Raw genomic sequence first — 16,514 nt, 5'->3', positions numbered from 1 at the left:
TACAAAAAAGTGCATTTCATGGTCATAGACAACTGCTAAACACAGGTTCAGTAAGGTACAATACTTATTTTGTACAGCTATTTCTAGCCAAGAACACAGTTTAGTTCACACAGTGAACACTATTCAGACCTATTCAGTTCTCCATTTGGAGATAATGGCTGTCCCTGTGATTCAGTGTCCCAGAGCCGTAGAAATGGCTTTTCTAAAGATCCGAAACCAATCAGTTTGACAAATATGCAATAATAGGAAATCAGGAAGAGGGCAAATACTTTTTCATGGCCCTGTACAGTACGTGAGCTAGCTGTTCATCGTTGTGCTTCATTCTATCATTCTTGGATAATGCTGGTGTGGAAACATTCTTTCCTACCTTCCACTTTGAGTAGGCTCTGTAAATGCACTGTGAATTTCTGGAAAGAAAGGTTGATTTGCAGATACTTCCCAGTATTTCTTATGGTTCTACCATATAAGATCAAAACTCTGAGCATTTATTATGAACTAAGGTTTTTAAAAATGCAGTGTTCAACACGTTTCAGAAATGGAATACCAAATTAACAGAGGAGGCGTTCACACCTGCACTGTGCTCAGCGCTGCGAGAGGAGGCGTTCACACCTGCGCTGTGCTCAGCGCTGCGAGAGGAGGCGTTCACACCTGCGCTGTGCTCACCTGTGCCGCACAGTGGCAGTCTAACCCCAGCTCCACCCCGCCCCACAGTAAAGAACCACCACACTTGCAGAACTTAAATATTTTAATTAAAACACGAATATCAAGACTGTTTATCTCCATGGGATCTTTTTACAAGACAAATCTCTTAAGGAACACATTCATCTTTAAGTGCAAAACAGCTGCTAGTGATATTAAATATACAAACTCTATCAGGATCTCTCCTTCAGATAAAAGTTGCAGTAGAAACACAGGCTGTGAGACAGTAGTCTGGAGTCCTGTGCACACCACAGCCTAACACAGTAAGACCAGCACAGCGACTGTGGCACAGCCTAACAGTAAGACCAGCACAGTGACTGTGGCACAGCCTAACACAGTAAGACCAGCACAGTGACTGTGGCACAGCCTAACACAGTAAGAGTAAGACCAGCACAGTGACTGTGGCACAGCCTAACACAGTAAGACCAGCACAGTGACTGTGGCACATCCTAACACAGTAAGAGCAAGACCAGCACAGTGACTGTGGCACAGCCTAACACAGTAAGAGTAAGACCAGCACAGTGACTGTGGCACAGCCTAACACAGTAAGAGTGAGACCAGCACAGTGACTGTGGCGCAGCCTAACACAGTAAGAGTAAGACCAGCACAGCGACTGGCGCAGCTTAACACAGTAAGACCAGCACAGTGACTGTGGCGCAGCCTAACACAGTAAGAGTAAGACCAGCACAGTGACTGTGGCGCAGCCTAACACAGTAAGAGTAAGACCAGCACAGTGACTGTGGCGCAGCCTAACACAGTAAGAGTAAGACCAGCACAGTGACTGTGGCACAGCCTAACACAGTAAGAGACCGTGGTTTAAATGCAGATTTACAGCTCGTAGCATTTGTGCTTAATGACTAGGCGGAGTCACTGAGTTGGGTTACCAGTGTTGAGCTCTATCACTGAGTTGGCCTTGTTAGTGTCCAAGTAAGTGGGTTAACTATAAATGATGTGTGTGTGTTTGTGTGTGTGTGAGAAAGAGTGTGTGCAAGAGTGTGTGTGCACGCTTGTGCGCGTGTGAGTGTGAGAGTGTGTGTGTGTGCGTGTGTGTGCGAGTGTGAGTGTGCATGCGTATGCGCACGTGTGTGTGCGAGTGCGTGTATGTGTGTGTGTGTCACTGAGAGTTAGGAGGGAGAAGATTGAGAGTGGTGCACACCCGAGTCATGTGACAGGAGTGACACAGCAAGTGAGAGTCCAGAGGGAAACACTGTGATCCCGGCTGATCTGAGAGCTGTTTGCCACACCCCTGAGAGGGAGAGAAGGGAGGGTCACACATATAACACTGACCTGAGAACAGTACATTAACACTGCACTGAGAGAGAGTTAATATAGTATATATTACTGCACTGCACTGAGAGAGGTAGATACAGTATATACACACTGCACACTACAGTACATTAACACTGCACTGAGAGAGAGTTAATATAGTATATATTACTGCACTGCACTGAGAGAGGGTAGATACAGTATATACACACTGCACACTACAGTACATTAACACTGCACTGAGAGAGAGGGTAGATACAGTATATACACACTGCACACTACACTACATTAACACTGCACTGAGAGAGAGGGTAGATACAGTATATACACACTGACCTCACAGTGGTAGCACTCAAAGTGGTAGTCTTTGTTCATGGACACCACCCTGAGAATCTCCTCACTGCCCTGTAACAGAGTGATGATCACTACACAGCATCAGCACAGACTGTATATATATATATATATATATGCGTGCACACACACACACACACACACACACACTCACTCAAACTCACCTCTGTAGGTAGAATTGGCTGTAGACAAGCAGCGCACTTTGGAGCAAAGGTCCTGCAACATACACACATAAGCACGCACGCACACACACGCGCAATACACACACACACACACACACACACACACACACAGCTGTTTGAGATTTGAAGGTCCTATGACGTCAGAGTCACTGCCTGATGCAGTCAGCAGGAGCGCCCCTACATCATTTCCTTTCATTAGAATGAGTCACTTTATACAGACTGCAAGAGCCACTTAGCACCACATTACTAATCACACACAGCAAGAGCCACTTAGCACCACATTACTAATCACACACAGCAAGAGCCACTTAGCACCACATTACTAATCACAGACTGCAAGAGCCACTTAGCACCACATTACTAATCACACACAGCAAGAGCCACTTAGCACCACATTACTAATCACACACAGCAAGAGCCACTTAGCACCACATTACTAATCACACACAGCAAGAGCCACTTAGCACCACATTACTAATCACACACAGCAAGAGCCACTTAGCACCACATTACTAATCACACACAGCAAGAGCCACTTAGCACCACATTACTAATCACAGACCACAAGAGCCACTTAGCACCACATTACTAACCACAGACTGCAAGAGCCACTTAGCACCACATTACTAATCACACACTGCAAGAGCCACTTAGCACCACATTACTAATCACACACTGCAAGAGCCACTTAGCACCACATTACTAATCACACACTGCAAGAGCCACTTAGCACCACATTACTAATCATTACTAATCTAGTCAGAGACGCAGTAGAGCTTACCTGTTGTAGTCAGAGACGCAGTAGACATTGTTGAGGTAGTCCACTGTGAAGGGAACTCCATCTAATGTTTTTGCGCAAACCACACAACGGAAACAGCCTGGATGGTAGGAGTTCCCCAGCGCCTGCAGGATCTGACACACGTGCAGACCGGACTGATTTGAGCCTCTCTGCCGGGCATCGACTATGCAGACACATATTTTTTACATTTTTGGGTCTCAATTTAAAACTTGTGGGCAGTGCCAAGAAAGTGTGGGAACCCCTGATTTAGGGTAAACACCCCCTCCACCCCATAACAGCAGGGTGCATTCTGGGACACTTATCTAAGGCTCTTAGAGCATGAAGCAGCTGCCATTTCCTGAAAAGATGGGCACATGCTTGAATACGTCCATATATACATGTACACACAGGCATACATACAAGCATGCATGTGCACACACACACACTCGCACACACACACTTTCTCACACACATACACTCTCACACACACTCTCACACACACACACAGACACTCTCACACACACACTCACACACACACCACACACACACAAACACACTCACACACACACACACACACACACACTCACCTTCTCCAGGATCAGGTGGCCGCACACACTGCACTTCTCCGCTGCCGCCTGAAATCCTGAGAACTGTTGGGGGGGGGGGGGGGGGCATTACTCCACAATATGAATTCACAACATTTATGATCCACATCAAGCCCTGGCTTTGAATCAGAAATGTCTCCACCAACAGTCTCACATCTCTGCAAATCAGTCCCTATCCCCCATAATCCTGCAGGACTTAAAGATGTGTTACTGAATCCATACCCTCCATTATCAGTCCCTATGTGTCTAACTGCTGTGTTACTGAGTCCATACCCTCCATTATCAGTCCCTATGTGTCTAACTGCTGTGTTACTGAATCCATACCCTCCATTATCAGTCCCTATGTGTATAACTGCTGTGTAACTGCTTACTCCTGCTCATTTCCTTCAGCCATTCAGTCTCTGTTCAACGCCACAACAGGCACAGAACACTGAACTATACAAAATGCATATAAATTCTGTAAGAGGTGTTGAGACAGAGAGAGAAGGGGAGGGAGGGAGAGAGGAGGGTGGGAGAGAAAGGGAGAGGAGGGATACAGAGGTAAAGAGAGAAGGAGGGAGAAAGGGAGAGGGAGGGGAAGGGAAAGAGGGAGGTAGAGAGAAGGAGGGGGAGAGGGGAAAGGAGCGAGGGAGGAGGGGGAGAGAGAGGGAAGTAGAGAGGAGGAGGAGGGGAGAGAGGAGGGGGAGGGGGAGCGAAAGAGGAAGGGAACGAGAGAGGAGGGGAGGTAGAGAGGAGGGAGAGAGAGAGAAGGAGGGAGAGAGGAGGGGGAACGAGAGGAGGGAGAGAGAGAAGGAGCGAGGGAGAGAAGGGGGAGAGAGAGGGAGGTAGAGAGGAGGGAGAGAGAGAGGAAGAATGACACAGTAGCTGTTGTGCAGGTGATGTATGAGTCAGGAGCAGGAAGGCTGAGGACAGGCATCCTCACCATGTAGTCCTCTTTGCAGTAAACTGAGCCACTCACGTTGTAGAAGTCCTTGTTTCTGAGGGTGCGGCCTAACAGACAGACAGACAGACACAGGGGTCTGAGTACACAGAGCTGTGGGCAGCTGTTCCATCAGTGATTGGCTGACTGGTGAGTGAGTTGCCATGGTGATGGGTAATATGGGTAATTAGTGCGGATGTGGACTGACCGCAGGACACGCAGGTGAAGCAGTGTGTGTGATACAGGCTGTCTAACGCCTGGCAGGCACTCTCCGTCCCGTAGACACCTTTCCCGCACTTCACACAGGTACCTGCAACGGCAGCACGCAGCAGGTTCACACGCTCTGCCGTCAAAACAGAATCCGCTGAACGTTACGGTGTTTAAAATAAAACACTAACGCACGTGCCACTTTGGCATCCAGTGTCAATGTGAATTTCAAAAGAAACAGCCTATCATAGTAAATTCTTGCAGTTCTGTGTCCTTATACACACAGCGTGTCACACACCCTCACACAGCGAGTGCCCTTCACACAGCCCAACACAGCTACACACAGTGTGTCACACACCCTCACACAGCGAGTGCCCTACACACAGCCCAACACAGCTACACACAGTGTGTCACACACCCTCACACAGCGTGTGCCCTTCACACAGCCCAACACAGCTACACACAGCGTGTCACACACCCTCACACAGCGAGTGCCCTTCACACAGACGCCCGTAACGACGTGGCCCTGTGATCAGACGCTCCGCTAGCACGCTCCGGCTGTGAAGGCCACAGGCCTCTCCCTCCTCAGAGATACGTTCAGACATACCTTTCCTCCAGGCCTCAAATATCTGCTCTGAAAAACACGCTTCTGCACACGCCAGCACATGCTACACGCTTCTGCAGACGCCTACACGCTACACGCAGCACAGCACGCCAGACTGCCCACAGCCATTCCCAACACTCCCTAGAAGCAGAAACGCACATCCAAAACGACTACCACTGCGCAGTGTGCTGCTCACCACCTTTAATCACTACTGTTCGCCTCTAATCCCACTGTGCACCTTTAATCACTACTGTTCGCCTCTAATCCCACTGTGCACCTTTAATCACTACTGTTCGCCTCTAATCCCACTGTGCACCTTTAATCACTACTGTTCGCCTCTAATCCCACTGTGCACCTTTAATCACTACTGTTCGCCTCTAATCCCACTGTGCACCTTTAATCACTACTGTTCGCCTCTAATCCCACTGTGCACCTTTAATCACTACTGTTCGCCTCTAATCCCACTGTGCACCTTTAATCACTACTGTTCGCCTCTAATCCCACTGTGCACCTTTAATCACTACTGTTCACCTCTAATCCCACTGTCCACCTTTAATTACTACTGTTCGCCTCTAATCCCACTGTCTACCTTTAATCACTACTGTTCACCTTTAATCACTACTGTTCGCCTCTAATCTCACTGCCCACCTTTAATCACTACTGTTCGCCTCTAATCTCACTGTGCACCTTTAATCACTACTGTTCACCTCTAATCACTACTGTTTGCCTTTAATCACTACTGTTTGCCCACCTATAATTGCCACTCACGCATTCACTGTATCACTCACTCACACCACCTCTCTCTCAGACACACACACTCACGCGCTCACACACACGTGCATATGCATGCACACGTACACGCACTCACACACACAGGCATGACGATGATGTTGATGATGATCTCACCAAAGTACTCCTGCCGACTGTCGGAGTCTCTGGCCGCTCCCTGCTCCGCTGGGGGTTTGGGCTGTGGTGGGGCGGGGCTGGGGAGGGGCCTGGTGGGCGGGTCTTTGAGGGCCAGCCCCTCCAGAGTGCCCAGCAGGCCTGTGGGGTCCCCCGGGTCCTCGCCCCGAAGCGCGGCCTCCCAGCGCAGCAGCTGGGTCAGCTCCTCCTGATAGCGGGGCCCCGGCAGGTCTGAGTACCGCGCGCGGTCCCCGGGCCCCCCCTGCAGGAGCCGACCCCCCCAGGAGGGCCCCAGGAGGCTGGCGGCGGCAGGGCTCCCCAGGGCCGGCGGGTACGAGTGCCGGCTGTCCTGCCCCGCCCCCCCAGCCCCGTCCAAATACTCCCTCCACATCTCCGCAGAGGGGGCCCCCGCCCCCACTCCCGCCCGCCCCCCCCCTGCCTGGGCATGGCCTGCGCCGGCTGCAGGGGGCGGGGCGGGCAGCTGGGCGTGGCGGGAGTCGAAGCCCAGGCTGATGCCGCTGGTGCGGTTGCTGCTGCAGCGGCTGCCCATGGGGCTCCCCCCGCTGGCCGAGCTGGCGAAGCTGGATCGCGGGCTGGCCAACAGCGCCTCCTGCAGGCTGAGCGAGGAGCGTGGGCTGGCCAACAGCGCCTCCTGCAGGCTGAGCGAGGACCGCGGGCTGAGGGCGGGGCCTGCCGGGGGCCGGGTGGGCGGGAGCGAGAGGGGGGGCGGGCCGGTCCCAGGGCTCGCCCCCTGTGCTGTGCCGCTTGTAGACCAGCGCCTCCTGCAGGGAGAAGCGCTTGTGGCGCTCCAGCTCGGGCGGGAAGCCGGGCTCGCCGCCGCAGCGCAGCGGGCCGCCACCGGGGGGCGCACACAGGGGCGGGGCTGGCTGCGAGAGCAGCTGCCGCCGATGGGCCAGGTGCTGGAGCTCCAGCGAATAGCGGCGATGGCTGGCCACGAGGCCGACACCCAGCGGGGGCGCCGGAGAGCCACCGTCCGCCTGCCGCGCGGGGTAGCCGCGTCTCAGGGGGGGCTCCGCGACGGCCGGGTGGGGCTCCGCGCTCGGACCCGTGTCTGAGGGCAGAGGGGCGGGAGGGACGGGTGGCGCTCGGCACACACACCCCGACACCTCGCTGGGGCCTGGGGGGGGTCGCGCGGTGCGGCCCGTCCCCGCCCCCCCCGCCGCTGCTGCAGCTATTGTTGTTGTTTGCATTGGCCGGCTCGCCTTTCTTCTTGGAGCTGAACTTCACGCTGCCAGAGTCCGTCAGCTTCAGCTTCTCCAGAAGCTTACTGCTGAGACGGTCCATCCTCCGGCCCGGCTAATAAACCACCTCTAATACGCGAGAGCGTGCGTCCGTCAGTTCACTAGCCTCTGGAGCTCAAAACACACAAAGCATCAGACGGGCAGTCACCGAGGTCAAGCAGGCCGGTACTCATGGAAACGGCAGTGACGATGGCCGAAAGCATCAAACTTAAATTTACGGATCTAAATCGAATTCTGGTCAGTGCGCAATAAATACTGGACAATAATAATCAAGAAAACAGCGACGTCATTGTGAGGGGTTATTTCAAGCAAAGGTGTGGGTCCGGTTATCAAGTCATCGTTGCGTTACTGCAGATTGGCTTCTGTTGTTGATAAATGGACGCTCCCCTATCCTTACAGTAAAACTGCCGTAGGCTACTTAAAAGTGCCCTTATGCTTTGTTACCCCGTCTATTCACGTCAAGAGCCGAGATCCTTTTTTGTGCAATTTTAAAGCTCTGCTAAAGTTCTGCGTTTGAGTTCCTGCTCTGTGTAGTACAACCCATCCCCGGCCAGAGGTCCATACAGTAGGCAACAGTTTTCCCGTGTAGCAGTTAACAGCACTCAGTCTGTCTGCCCTTTGTTTCCCAGAATTAAAAAATGGAGATAAGTCCCGTTGTTTTCATCTCGTTAGTGTTAATAAAGTAATAAAGTAACTGTCCTAGCTATGCCGAATACAGTGTCCGTTAATGTTTCCACTCGACGTGCTCAGAAAGTTCGCAGCATACAGAAAGTCTTGTAAATGACCGGTTTTCTCTTCCGTTCTTGGATGCGCGAGTCGCCGCAGGTTACGTTGCACCGCACGCATAGGAAAGGAAAATAAATCCACTATCTCGTCTACAGATTACGCTACCTTTACAGTTCTTTCATTTTACATATGAAAATGTAGTATTTTTTCCACGGGAAAAGTTCAGAGCAAAGAGAACAAGACGTCGCTCTCCCCCCCTTCAGTCTCAAAGAATGTTATATTTCCCAAAATACACACCAAGTTTAAAAAAACTAAGTTGAATAAGATATGTGCGAACACGTTACGCCATCTCTTATACCCAAACACGGCGCACTAGATAAAAACGTAATCAAGTTAATCAAGAATTAGTTGGGCTTACATTAAAATGAACAGAGTTGCGGCTCCCCGCTCTTGTCCCGGACTCCCGTCTCTTTCTTTCTCTCACTTTTTTTCTGGACCGGCACACCTTTCGTCAAGGCATGGCGGACTGATCGCACTGTTATTGTCACACACAGAGTCTCTGGTCTACTTCCCACACGTTCGAAAATATTAGATGCCAGTATTATTTTTAATGCGTTAACAAGTGACAAGTTCTAATTCGGAGCAGCAAGTGACGTTATTACTGTATGGCTGAACTGACGTAACAAGTTTTTTCATAGGCCTATATAACCTAGCCTACTGTACTTATAACGTATTGTCTAAAGTTAGCACACAACATAAGTTTAGTTAGTATCTTATTTTATTTGTCGCATTTGTATTCGATTGCAGTTTTAAACGGATGTCATCAAGTTGCCAGGGACGTGTATGTGTTTAACCGTTTAACTGTGTTTAACTGTCTGTTCTAAGCGCTAAGAACTGCAGACGCTGATTTATTGCGCCGCGGGGCAGCAGTACAGCGTAATTAGATTGCGAGTGCGTGTCATCATGTTATGGATGCAGTGTTTAATTCAACGCCGCGGGGCTAATTTAGCCAGATCCTTGGTTATGGAGTATTTCTAACTGAAACTCTAATACCCTAAGGACTATTATTTGTCTCTCGTGGCTGCAGTTGTATTAATGTAGCAGCACAGTTTCGAAGTGTTTCATGCGCAATGTTCGAATAGGCACTACTTTGCTGTACTCCGAGCCTGTGGAATGCGCGGAACGATACCGTCGAAGTTACCAAAGTGCGCTGCGGTTTGCACGCGTGTAAGAATTCAGAGACAAAACAAAGTAACGATTTCTCGCGCCGGTCTTCCTAGTATTTGCTACGAGTGGCACCAACATAGAAGGACACCCAGTTGTATGAATAAACGCGAAGATAAACGGGACCCATTTTTTTTTTCTATGGTAGCTGTTTTGCGCCTCCTCGGCCCAGTGCCCCCTCCTCACACACACACAAACTGCTTTTCTTTGTACTCCTCGGCGGTCTGCAGCAGTGCGCGTGCCTCTGCCTCTCCCTCTCCCGCGCGTTATCAGCGAGTGGGAACTTGTCTGAAGCACACACAGCGGAATGCTTTGCGGCTTACTCAGCATCGCCGGGGAGATAACGCCAGCAGTCCTGCTACAGGAAGGGGGTGGGGAAGCGGCAGGGTGATGTTTTGGAGCAACCTTCTAAAACTGAAAGGTGTGCGATTGTGTGGCATTTATAATACATGCTCTCTGCCTGTACTATACTTGTCTGTTCTTTAATTTTCACGGCTCCCATCCTCTCCCTTTTTGGGTACACAAACAATAAAATCAGTCTGAAAATAGGCACAGGAAAGGAAGTTCTGACCTGCAGCTCGGCTAGCCTGCAGTTGCCTTTGATGACGCTGTTTAAACTCCTAACTCCCCCCCGAGACCCCCCCTCCAGCACCTTGAGGGTGTGTGAGCTGCATGTTGGGACAAGTGCAGCTGCTTGTAGAGGATCAAACGAAACAGCATCATGCGCTATACAGAGCCCAATCCGCTGCCTACGTACATCTGCAGCCCCTCCCCCTGAACCAATCACTGCCCACTTACATCTGCAACCCCTCCCTCTGAACCAATCACTGCCCACTTACATCTGCAGCCCCTCCCCCTGAACCAATCACTGCCCACTTACATCTGCAGCCCCTCCCTCTGAACCAATCACTGCCCACTTACATCTGCAGCCCCTTCTCATCGTTAGAGTTTGCTAAAAAAAAAAAAAGTACAGTAAAGAAAAGAAATAAGCCCTATTGACCATTACACTGCCCTTCCAAACCACAGCAATCGTTTCTCTCCATAATAACGAAGACGCCACGAACAGTAAGTCTAGAGTCTCAGCGCTCTCGTAGGCTACTCCTCGTCCCGTCTGGCTGTAGCAGAAACATTTTTCGCATTTTTTCAGTTTTATCTTAGTATCTCGGGCTGTGGGCTTGGTTATGCGCGCGCAATTATAAAATTACATGCTACCCGCGATTATCTGCTTCCGTCAGGCCAGTATTATGGTGCCACCTAGCGGTCACGTATCACATCACAGCATTTCAGCTCCTCGCTTTGTTTGTCTTTGCTGCCATTCCGTATCTTTGTGCTCCTGATTTCAAGATGGCGGCGTCCGTGAGGCCTGTGTGCTGTGCAGGTGAGAGGGGACCTTGACCAAATTTAAATGTCTTAAATGTCTCTGTAAATTTTCCTCACTTTATTTGACGCCACTTTCATGTAGATGATGAAGCGCAAAAGAGCACGTCGCCCAGGATACATAGCTAGCTAAGTTCGCTATAGATATTCGTGGGCATAATTTTAACCGCTGTTGACAGGTCTATTTACTACGTTAAACGCTTAACTAACTCATTAGATAGACTTTTATTGTATTTATGTGTCCGCTATTAATACCGCTGAATCGTTGTAGGCCTATGCACATGGGCAGATTTTCACTCTCACGGTAAGTATGGCTTTAGCCAGGTGACTGCGGCGACGTATCTGTGGTCTCACGTGGTCTAATTACACATCCTCTCCGTCTCCAAGGTTTCAGGCAGTCGTTGTCTCGCGCTCTCTCCCTCACTGCCGGGACTCGTGCTGGAAAGAAGTGGCGAGTGGAGTGAGTATAGGCATGAATGAATTAAGCAGGAACACTGGGCTGGTTACCAGTCCATCACAGTGTTAACACACTCATATTATTTGGCTATTTAGAGTGTCCATTTTGCCTACTGCAAACTCGAACTCGAACTGTGACTCGAACCTGCCACCTTGTTGCTGTGAGGCGACAGTGGTGCCCAGCTTAAACATTATTGTGTTATTTACCTTTTATTGAGTTGCATCAAAACATTTGAGATGGATCTTATTTAGTTTTTTAATCAGGTTTTGTTTTTTGTCTGTGTGTGATTTCTGGTTTGTGTGTTGGTGTTTTGCTCAGGAACAATCTGGCTCCTAGTGGTACAGAATACGGGCCTCTAACAGACCTTCCAGACTGGACCTTCGCTGGTGAGTTCTGTTCATTTTGTCAAATGGAGTGACATAATCAGGACCTTCACTCAAATGGAGTGACATCATAATCAGGACCTTCACTCAGATGGCGTGACATCATAATCAGGACCTTCACTCAAATGTAGTGACATCATAATCAGAACCTTCACTCAAATGGCGTGACATCATAATCAGAACCTTCACTCAAATGGAGTGACGTCATAATCAGAACCTTCACTCAAATGGAGTGACATCATAATCAGGACCTTCACTCAAATGGAGTGACATCATAATCAGGACCTTCACTCAAATGGAGTGACATCATAATCAGGACTTTCACTCAAATGGAGTGATATCATAATCAGGACTTTCACTCAAATGGAGTGACATCATAAACAGGGTCTTTTTTACAAAGTAGTGATATCCTAATATGTAACTTTGGTGACAGGGAGTGACATCACAATCAACAGGCCTTTAAATGAACATTTTTCATAACCAGCCAGTTTGGCTATTGGATGAAGAAATTCACTGACTACTAATTTTTCACCAGCCTGCAACATTAATTACTCAAAATAAACAGAAATCATACAAAAAAAATAAGAAAAAAATATTACACTCATTTCAAGTTAGGATGGTCCCTATTTGCACACAACACTTTCCATTTGATGCTCAGAATTCACTGGCACAGCACAGAGGTGCAGCCGATACTGCCTGCATCTGCTCAATGGCTCCCTACAATACAAGCATTTAGTGACTGAATTCTGCCGTTGCTGCTGTGTGTGAGATGTGGATGGTATATGGGTGATATGGTATATAGGATGGGTTAGGGTTAGGGTTAGTTGCTGCTGTGTGTGAGATGTGGATGGTATATGGGTGATATGGTATATAGGATGGGTTAGGGTTAGGGTTAGTTGCTGCTGTGTGTGAGATGTGGATGGTATATGGGTGATATGGTATATAGGATGGGTTAGGGTTAGTTGCTGCTGTGTGTGAGATGTGGATGGTATATGGGTGATATGGTATATAGGGTTAGGGTTAGGGTTAGTTGCTGCTGTGTGTGAGATGTGGATGGTATATGGGTGATATGGTATATAGGGTTAGGGTTAGTTGCTGCTGTGTGTGAGATGTGGATGGTATATGGGTGATATGGTATATAGGGTTAGGGTTAGGGTTAGTTGCTGCTGTGTTTGGGATGTGGATGGTATATGGGTGATATGGTATATAGGATGGGACCACTTGCTTTACTGGGAATTCATTCTTTCTAAGCTTGTGGTGGTAACCTCAGAACAATGAGGTCACTCATCTCCCAAATATGTGTACCGTGTGTGAGGCTGGAGTAACTGCTCTCTCTCTGGCTGTGTGTGTGTAAGGCTAGAGTAACTGCTCTCTCTCTCTGGCTGTTTGTGTGTGAGGCTGGAGTAACTGCTCTCTCTCTGGCTGTGTGTGTGTAAGGCTGGAGTAACTGCTCTCTCTCTCTGGCTGTGTGTGTGTAAGGCTAGAGTAACTGCTCTCTCTGGCTGTGTGTGTGTAAGGCTGGAGTAACTGCTCTCTCTCTGGCTGTGTGTGTGTGTAAGGCTGGAGTAACTGCTCTCTCTCTGGCTGTGTGTGTGTGTAAGGCTGGAGTAACTGCTCTCTCTCTGGCTGTTTGTGTGTAAGGCTGGAGTAACTGCTCTCTCTCTGGCTGTGTGTGTGTAAGGCTGGAGTAACTGCTCTCTCTCTCTGGCTGTGTGCGTGTAAGGCTGGAGTAACTGCTTTCTCTGGCTGTGTGTGTGTAAGGCTGGAGTAACTGCTCTCTCTGGCTGTGTGTGTGTAAGGCTGGAGTAACTGCTCTCTCTCTGACAGACGGACGGCCGGCTCCCCCGCTGAAAGGGCAGGAGAGGAGGAAGAAAGAAAGGGAGGAGTTTGCGGTGAGGATTACTCCGCCTTTCTGTCTGTCCTGTTTTTCTCTCCACCTCTGCTTCTCAATTACATTCTCTCTCCACTGTTCCCTCTCTCACTCTTTTACTCTCTCACTCACTCTCTTTCTCAGAGGCGTGTGGTTCTTCTCAGCTCAGAGGTGGATGGAGGGATGCAGCGATGGAGGGAGGGGAAAGAGGAGGAAAGAGCAGCAGAGGAGAGAAAGAAATCACTCCAGCTGAAGCCCAAAGGCCACCATCTACTGAAGAACAAGAAATAAAAAAAACACATTTGAAATGTTCTGTGGACCAGAAGGCCTGTTTTTGTGGAGAAGTCTGGCGTCTGTCAGCATGATGGTAGAATACAGCATTTCCATCTCTCCCCAGTTACAGCTGCAGTCTTCTGATCTCCAGAGCCATGAACACACAGTAAATCACTCACTAATCCTCTAATTTATGCATTTTCTGTAACGCAAGCTAGTGCTAGCATTCTACAGCACTATATTACCAGATTAAGGAAGAGATTGCTACTCTTCTATAACCCTGTTTGTCCAGTAACACAGGCTAGCGCTAGCCCTCTACAACACTGCGCTAGCAGAGTGACGTAAGCCAGCGCTAGCCCTCGACAAAACGCCATTTCCAACAGTGAAGTCATGGCTGTGTTCTAAGTCTATGACCTTTCAAACCCCTTGCTCATAAACAGGGAATAGAAAGGGAAATAAGAATTTTGCTGTTGAGGAGGTTAATAACTTTATTAACAGCATTGTGTGAATTATGGGGTTTCCTCCCATTCTTTTACACATTTGTGAATGTAGCATCTGCACGGTCACATGATTATCGTTCATGAAGCATCAGGCTGGTCGTAAGGAGAAGCTTGTACCAGTCAAGTTTAGAAATGGTCACTTTTGTGGATAAAGTAATTTATTGGGAGAGAGGTTTGGAGTTTGATTGTCTGTGCTGCCAGGTGTCTGTGAAACACGTGAAGACTTTACACAACAGCCATAATACTGCCAATAATTATATCTTCATATATGCATTTATTTAATTTGGTTGCTCCTTGAAACTATACATCCAGAGTTTTTCAAAAGTTAAAAACAAAATTCAAATCACAAACTCATGTTGTGCTGCATGTACAAATAATTATTTAAAAGTATGAATAAAAGCAGAATGTTTCATGTCTGCGTTATCATATTCTGAAGCTTCAATTGCATATTTGAATGTTTCCTTCTTGCAGCCCTGGGGCTGTGTACAATACACTGCCACCAGGGGGCGCTGTTGCACCACTTACCAGGAGCTGAATTGCCACCATTTGATTGTGAATTTGTTTTATGCCCATTGGGATGGGGCTAAAGTGTTGGAGAGCTTTCTCAGACAGGAGTTAACTGTAAGCGTTACGTTGTGTGTGTGAAATCTTGTTGACTTGTGCTGCGGTATCAACCTGTTATGGTTATAGTGACATTTGCAACCCATTAAATGGTCCTGCAGTTGGATATTTTTCACTGATGGAGTTTTAGACTGAGGCGGCTCACCAACAGAAACTGAACCAGACGGCGCACACATAATGCATGACTGCTGCCATGGCTGTGATCCTGAGTTTCAATGGAGGCTCTGTTTTAATGTGTCACAATGCATTTGAGCGTGTTACAGTGTGTTACAGTGCATTCAAGCATCTGTTTCAGTGTGTTACAGTGCATTGGAGTAATGGTCTTAGTGTGTTACAGTGCATTGGAGTAATGGTCTTAGTGTGTTACAGTGCATTGGAGTAATGGTCTTAGTGAGTTACAGTGCATTGGAGTAATGGTCTTAGTGAGTTACAGTGCATTGGAGTAATGGTTTTAGTGTGTTACAGTGCATTGGAGTAATGGTCTTAGTGAGTTACAGTGCATTGGAGTAATGGTCTTAGTGAGTTACAGTGCATTGGAGTAATGGTCTTAGTGAGTTACAGTGCATTAGAGTAATGGTCTTAGTGTGTTACAGTGCATGGAGTAATGGGTCTTAGTGAGTTACAGTGCATTGGAGTAATGGTCTTAGTGAGTTACAGTGCATTGGAGTAATGGTCTTAGTGTGTTACAGTGCATTGGAGTAATGGTCTTAGTGAGTTACAGTGCATTGGAGTAATGGTCTTAGTGAGTTACAGTGCATTGGAGTAATGGTCTTAATGAGTTACAGTGCATTGGAGTAATGGTCCTTAGTGTGTTACAGTGCATTGGAGTAATGGTCTTAGTGTGTTACAGTGCATTGGAGTAATGGTCTTAGTGAGTTACAGTGCATTGGAGTAATGGTCTTAGTGAGTTACAGTGCATTAGAGTAACAGTAACAGTTTAGTGAGTTACAGTGCATTAGAGTAATGCTTTTTGTGATTTGCTGTGCATTAACTGTTTTAGTGCATTAGAATAACTGCTAGTGAAATATTGTGCGTCAGAGTAACTATTTTGGAGCATTATTGTGCTTCTGAGTTTCAGTGTTTGCGTGCAGGGTAGTGGAAGGTTTTCCATGATTTCTAGAAACGGAATGTTACCATGGTTATGCAGTGTTAATCTGAGTGATTTTACTGGCATTTAAAATGCCTGAAATACCTGAATATCTCTCTCTCTTTTTCTCTCTCTCTCTTACTCTCTTCCCACTCCCCCCTCTCTCTCTCCCCCACTCCCCTCTCTCTCTGTCTCCCCACCCCTCTCTCTTATTCTCTCC

At 48.3% G+C, this 16,514-nt stretch overlaps 2 protein-coding genes across 2 annotated transcripts; one reads left to right on the top strand and one right to left on the bottom strand.

The window, feature by feature from the left end:
- Positions 1-727: 727 nt before the first annotated feature.
- Positions 728-9,303, bottom strand: ajuba (ajuba LIM protein). The gene is given in 9 exon segments (XM_035425067.1): positions 728-1,945; positions 2,302-2,370; positions 2,481-2,532; positions 3,280-3,410; positions 3,864-3,926; positions 4,804-4,871; positions 5,009-5,110; positions 6,518-7,236; positions 7,238-9,303. Coding segments are annotated over 9 exon segments (1,824 nt in total). The 5' UTR covers positions 7,726-9,303; the 3' UTR covers positions 728-1,813.
- A 1,642-nt stretch (positions 9,304-10,945) lies between these two features.
- On the top strand, positions 10,946-15,014 carry mrpl52 (mitochondrial ribosomal protein L52). Its single transcript, XM_035425077.1, has 5 exons — positions 10,946-11,104; positions 11,491-11,563; positions 11,879-11,946; positions 13,771-13,835; positions 13,958-15,014. The coding sequence occupies exons 1-5, from the start codon at positions 11,071-11,073 to the stop codon at positions 14,102-14,104; spliced, it is 387 nt and encodes a 128-aa protein (XP_035280968.1). The 5' UTR covers positions 10,946-11,070; the 3' UTR covers positions 14,105-15,014.
- Positions 15,015-16,514: the final 1,500 nt, after the last annotated feature.

Source organism: Anguilla anguilla, chromosome 7 (genome assembly GCF_013347855.1).
Source record: "Anguilla anguilla isolate fAngAng1 chromosome 7, fAngAng1.pri, whole genome shotgun sequence".
NCBI classification, from domain to species: domain Eukaryota; kingdom Metazoa; phylum Chordata; class Actinopteri; order Anguilliformes; family Anguillidae; genus Anguilla; species Anguilla anguilla.
The sequence above is the reverse complement of the archived record's forward strand: the minus strand, read 5'-3'. Positions and strand labels throughout refer to the sequence as shown.

Bases quoted from the DNA above. Each gene is read 5' to 3' on its own strand.
- mrpl52 (XM_035425077.1), top strand. From the start codon at position 11,071: ATGGCGGCGTCCGTGAGGCCTGTGTGCTGTGCAG. The intron at 11,947-13,770 runs GTGAGTTCTGTT...TCTCTCTGACAG, and splicing joins TCCAGACTGGACCTTCGCTG to ACGGACGGCCGGCTCCCCCG. The intron at 13,836-13,957 runs GTGAGGATTACT...TCTCTTTCTCAG, and splicing joins AAGAAAGGGAGGAGTTTGCG to AGGCGTGTGGTTCTTCTCAG.